This window comes from Acanthochromis polyacanthus, chromosome 6 (assembly GCF_021347895.1).
Source record: "Acanthochromis polyacanthus isolate Apoly-LR-REF ecotype Palm Island chromosome 6, KAUST_Apoly_ChrSc, whole genome shotgun sequence".
Taxonomy (NCBI): Eukaryota; Metazoa; Chordata; class Actinopteri; family Pomacentridae; genus Acanthochromis; species Acanthochromis polyacanthus.
This window is the reverse complement of record NC_067118.1, coordinates 4660853-4666867: the sequence shown is the minus strand read 5'-3', so window position 1 is coordinate 4666867 and position 6015 is coordinate 4660853. Positions and strand designations below refer to the sequence as shown.

Here is a 6015-nt window from a genome sequence, read left to right as displayed (position 1 = left end):
ACCATAAAACATCTCCTGTTTTATTGTCTACTTTCATCTAAATGGGACCATAACTTCCAAAATAAAAAATCCTGCCGTACTGAAGAAGTCTTCAAACTCATGATTAAGATCAATAAAGTCATCAGGAAACTGTTGACTGATCCAGTGAGGAGCAGGACTTCAAAGGTTTCTTCAAGGTTTCAACTAGAAATGGTTGCATTCTGTGGGTGTTGATGGTGGTGAAGCTGCTTCAGGAGGATCTCAGCGCTGCATTAGAAGATCGTGATGGGTGGTTCTGTAGACTACTAGTCCAGTTCAACTCATGTGACTTCCTGAACTCCTCTAGAACTTGTTGTTGGACGGATGGACGGATGTAGTTAAGGTCTTGTTTCTGTCTGTTTCAGGCTCTCGGTCAGGCCTTCATGGACTGCTGCTGCTGCTGCTGCCAGGAGTGTCAGCCAACCACGGCCCAGGGCTCACCAGGCTCCACCCAGGTCAAACTGAAGGCAGCCAATGAGACGTCCATCTTCTTTGACAAGGCTAAAGACACGTCGGCCATCTTGTCCATCTCCAGCTAGAGCCATGAGTCTTCTTCTTCTCTTCCTCCTCATTAACACATCAGTTCTTTTCCTCCAATGTTAGCATCTCCTCTCCGTCCAGAACACATCAGGATCTTTCTTTCTTTCTTTCTTTCTTTCTTTCTTTCTTTCTTTCTTTCTTTCTTTCTTTCTCCTACCAGACTTGTTGTTTGTACGTTGTGGACTCAGTGTTTCCCTCCAGTCTGTGCAGGACTTCCTGTTTAATCTCTAGACGTTAGAAGAGTTGCTGTTCTTGCACATCCAGCTGTTGTAGAGCAGGAGGCGATTCCAGGACTCTCTGGACGGACTCTTCTCCTAGACCTCCTGCTCGGGATGCAGAGTAGATGGAAAACCCCGGACGTCCTCTTTCCTCCTTAGGTTGAAGCTGTGAAGCTCAGTGTTTTTATGTGTTCAATGGAAACGTAAATTAAGTGAATTTAGGGCAACCGTTTCAATGCAAGACGAGCTGGGTGGAGGAGGGTTCGCTGCTGCTGTTGGACGCTACTTGAATACAAAGTAGGCTTGATGTGGGGCCGATCTTTGGCCAAACTCATGTTCTGTGTGTTTAAAACATGGAAAACATCTTAAAATGAGTTAGTAGTTACAATTTGCTCATGAGTTTGAATGTTTCACCATGACAGCTCAGCCCTACATCGATCTATTTCTGGGCTAAACAAACATTGTGTGAACGAGACAGAAATACCCTCCATGAACCTGGCTGAGGATCTTCATGGTCCCTGCAGGAAACACAAACTAAATCCACACAACTTTAATTAAAATGTTAAATTCACCCTTTGATGCACAACATGGGTCAAGAGATTCACATTTACCATTGAACATGGTCACTTTTGACACATGTTGTGCATCAAAGGGTTAAATGATGGGTTAGGGTTAGGGTCCAGAACAGATTCCAGACTTTTACCTCGTCTCTAACTTGAGTATAAACAGTCAAAAAAGACAGTCTGCAGATTAAACTGGATTTTTATTTTGTATTTGTAGGTAATGCATCGGAAAAGTTAATGGAAACAGCAAAATTAGATGAAAGTAGATCTTCTTCATGATAATTTTACCCTGATGTCAGTGGTTCTTAGAGAGCTTGGTCGTGATCAGTTGATCCACTCTGGAACCAGTTTTCCTGACCAACAGGTAAATCTTCTGGTTTTCAGAACACAAAGAACTGGTCTGAGGTCAAGCAGCACTCAAACCACAGTGGTGGAAAACAAGTTCAAGATTCTACCATGAAACTAAAATCCTGAGAAGATTCAGGAAATCCATTCCCTGGCAGCTGTTTGATGACAGTTTATTATGCGACAACACTAAATAATTTCCAGGTGGACCTCGTTGGTGCATCTAGTCCAGGATTTCTGAAGCACAACACATGCATATAAACAGCCATTGTAAAATAATAAAGTTAGAAAACAGGTTTTTCATCTGCAGGACTAAATAATTAAAGTTCCTGTGCTCCTAGACTTCAGGTTCTTGTTTAGCAAAACTGGTTTATTTCAGGTTTTGATTTGGATCTAGAACCATTCTGATCATCTCCACCAAAAATAAATAAGAAGCACGTTCATTTAAAAAGGAAAGTAATGACGAACATCTCCAAATGTTCTTCTTGTCTCAGCCAACCTTGGCAACAGGATGCTAAAAGCTTTGAAAGCTTTGACATAAACCAATCCATCATCAGTTAGTAGCTGTCATGAAGAAGAATTCAGGTGAGGTTATTTCTGTCTCTGACTGGCAGCGATGTTTGACCAGCAGACTCTGGTTGTTCTGAGCAGCTGAAACATGAACGTTTGAACCGGTATGAAGGAAAATCAGGGCGTTGTTGAAGGTTTCTGTGGTTCTGTGAAGGATGCGGTGCTTAATGAAGCTACTAATCCATCCTAAAACGATGTTTCTAAAGATAAGGAAAGTGTTGAAGCAGTGGCTAACAGGACTCGAGCCTTCAGCACTGAGGAGGTCTCCATGTACAGGATGTTTAAACTGTAGTTTTAAGACTATTAATGTCTTTAACACACTCAGACTGTCAATCAACTAGAACAAACGAAGCAACTGAAGATATGAATGTAGCTTTTTTAATGCTAGATGTATCACTAATGACATCTTTGTATGAAGGGAAGCCAGGTAGTTTGTTTTTTATGTCACAACCATGCCTTTGTAATGTCACTGTGTTAAATTACAGCGAGTCAGAGCCGACTGTGCCTTATTGTCTCCTCAGCCCAGAGTCTGAACCGACAGACTGTAGAACCTAGTCCCACTAACTCCAATCCTCACTGAGAACATCCAGACTGCTGCTTCCTGCATCGACCGACTGTCTGCAGCTCCAACAAGAACCAGGAGGTCAGATCTTTAATCACTGAACTGAGCAGGACGATCACTTTAGATTAGAATCCAGATGATCAAAATCACCTAAATTTATCCCGATTTAACAAAATTCACCATGCCGTCCATGAGCCAAGACATTATGACTGTTAATAGGTGACTGAGGTGCGGGTCTGGATATATAAACAGGAAGTGAACAGTCGGTTTTTGGTGCCAACACGTTCGATGTGATGACGTGAAACATTTCCATAAAGACCAAAACTCCTCCAGATGTTTGGGTTGAGCTCCTGGTGAGGACAAACCAAGAAGCAGCGTCAGCGTTGGAACAAGAAGAACTCAGATCCACGATGGCTTCAGTTGGTAACTTCCAGGACTTTGAAGATGTTCTGTCTTTGTGTTGGTGTCGGAGTTGATTTTAAAGAAGCACGAAGGACCTCCAACAGATGATCATAATGTCTTGGCTCATGAGGGTGGAAGCTTCTACTAGAAACAACTCGAGGATGAATTCATTTGACAAATGACTCCTTGTTTCAGAGGAATCGAGCAGATCACGTCATTGAAAGCGCTTTGTCCTGGTTCTGTTGTGGTCTTCGGTGTCATTCAACTCCAACCTAGTTCTGGTCTCAGAGGGATCCGGCTGAAGGACTTCTCAAACCAGAACCCACAACAGATGGTGAATGACATCGAGAATCGCTGCAACAGAGACCTTCAGTGAGGACGAAGAACGTGATGAGTCGACCAGAAAGACGCATCAAAGCAGCAGAATCACCGCCTCGGGTCGGAACATCGAGGATAAAATCAATGACTTTATGAGATGTAGAAGGTCCTGATTCAGATCCTGATTTTATCCCCATCAGATTAAACACCCAACATCCATCAACAGGATGAAAGAGTTTCAGATGATGATGCACTGGGGGCTAAGGCTAGCTGTTCACGCTACATGGTGTCGCTGTTCACATCAGCTAGCAGTAAAGTCAGGAGGTTTCTGGAGGATTTCTCTGGAAAGTAGTTCAGTCCGGATGAACATCTTCAACTGAAAAAGGAAAACATTTGAATGCATCAAAAGGTTTGTGGGTAAATGTTTTCTGAGAACAAAAACGACAAAATAACATACTTAAGAACACAAATGATTTCTATTTCCTGGAGCCACTGATCAATAAGTTGACTTCCTGTAAAGAGTTTCATGTTTTCAGTGTTTTATTGGTTCCAGATTCTCTTGATCTGCTGTTTTAATGTGATTTAATCTGTTAAACTCTCATCTTTGGTAAACAGGAAACAAAACAATCTCATTATCTGAACGTTCATTTTGCTCATAAATCAGGACGCTAAGTTTTAATGAATGTGTAAAATCCAGCTCTTCTAAAGTAAAACAGGTTTGATGTTTGATGGAAGGAGGCTGAACTGGGCTTGAGTCATTTCTTACAAATTACTGGATTTTTTTTGAAAAGTGAGCAGTTGAAGCTGGAAAGCAAAGTTTAGTGATGGAGCTCAAACTTCATAAATATTAGCAAACGTTAGCTCGGAGGCTAAAACACGACTGGGGGGGGGGGGGGGGGGGGGGGGAGAAGGAGGTTTGTTATTTCAGTGAACCAGTTGTATCTTTCATCCAATCAGTTCTCATTCTGCAACAACAAATAAACATGTTTTATTCCCACGCTGGCTTCACTTCATTTGTATTCTTATGACTGCTCAGATCAAATACAGCTGCTGGCCGTGTTTGCGTCTCATCCAATGAAACGTTCCAAGACTGTTTTAAGAATGTAGATGAATCCTACTCAGTTCTTCTCTGAGAGCTTCCAAACCAATGCTGTAAAATAATCAGGTGTTGAAACACAGTCCTGACCCTGAAAACAGGAAGTAAAATGCGTGACTAAGATGAATCCGCACAACGCCATGATGTCTCATAAAGAAGTTCAGATCCGTCTGTTTAGGTTCTCAGTCATCCAGGTCCTGGTGTGACGGCCCCAGGTCCTTTGCAGCTGCTCCTCTCCCATCTCCCTCTGTGCAGGTGGGCTGTGCCGGTTGGGTGTGGCTATGGCCCCTCCTCCTAATCTGGGTTATTTAGGTAGATCTGACACACCTGTTCTCGCTCTGCTCCTGCTCCCTGGCCATCATGCTGTCTCCTTCTTGTTTAGTTCGATTTATCTACACATCCACACACCACACCTTACACTTACACGTTTTATTGTTTAAATAAATCTTTTGTTAAACCTTTGACTTTTGTGTGGTCTCCCCGTCTTTGTTGTCACTCGTTGAGCCAGAGTGGTAACACTGGTGATCATGGGAGCTTCAGCACAAACCAACTGGACTTCTCTTGTAGGTTCTTGAAGACGTTTCACCTTTCATCCAAGAGGTGAAACGTCTTCAAGGACCTACCAGAGAGAGTTGTTTTGATTTAAATAAATTCAACCAAACCTTAAATCTACCAAAATATAACATATAACCCAGTGTTGATGGTGTGAAGACCAAAATAATATACAAACCAGAGTACACTGATAAAAACAAGCCCTAAACCAGTTTAAAACCAAATCCTAAACCAGTCTAAAACCAAATCCTAAACCAGTTTAAAACCAAATCCTAAACCAGTCTAAAACCAAATCCTAAACCAGTCTAAAACCAAATCCTAAACCAGTTTAAAACCAAATCCTAAACCAGTCTAAAACCAAATCCTAAACCAGTCTAAAACCAAATCCTAAACCAGTCTAAAACCAAATCCTAAACCAGTTTAAAACCAAATCCTAAACCAGTTTAAAACCAAATCCTAAACCAGTCTAAAACCAAATCCTAAACCAGTCTAAAACCAAATCCTAAACCAGTCTAAAACCAAATCCTAAACCAGTCTAAAAACCAACATCACCTCACAGGAAGCGTCTTTGTGCAGCGCTGCTCTGCTTCCAGAGCTCCTGCAGCACTTTAACATCTCCTAAAGGTCTTTTCTGTTTGAATGGAGTCTCTTTGACTTGAATTTAATCTCGGGAACAAGAAAAGTCAAATCTGGTGACCAGGCCAGGTGGAGAGGGGCGACTTGTTGGTTTTTGTTTGACCTGATGGAAGCACAGTCCAGGTTAGAGATGATGGTTAAGGTGGAACTCTGTCTGATCCTGGGGGAGCAACCAGGTGACTGAAGTCCAGCTGC

General features: G+C 42.2%; 1 protein-coding gene across 1 annotated transcript in view; it reads left to right on the top strand.

Annotated features, from left to right (window-relative positions):
- Positions 1 to 4533, top strand: part of LOC110964214 (G-protein coupled receptor 37-like 1) — a 13930-nt gene extending 9397 nt beyond the window's left edge. The window contains exon 4 of the mRNA XM_051950221.1: positions 384 to 4533. Within this exon, the coding sequence (XP_051806181.1) occupies positions 384 to 557 (174 nt within the window). The 3' untranslated portion in view covers positions 558 to 4533. The remainder of the gene's footprint in view (positions 1 to 383) is intronic.
- Positions 4534 to 6015: the final 1482 nt, after the last annotated feature.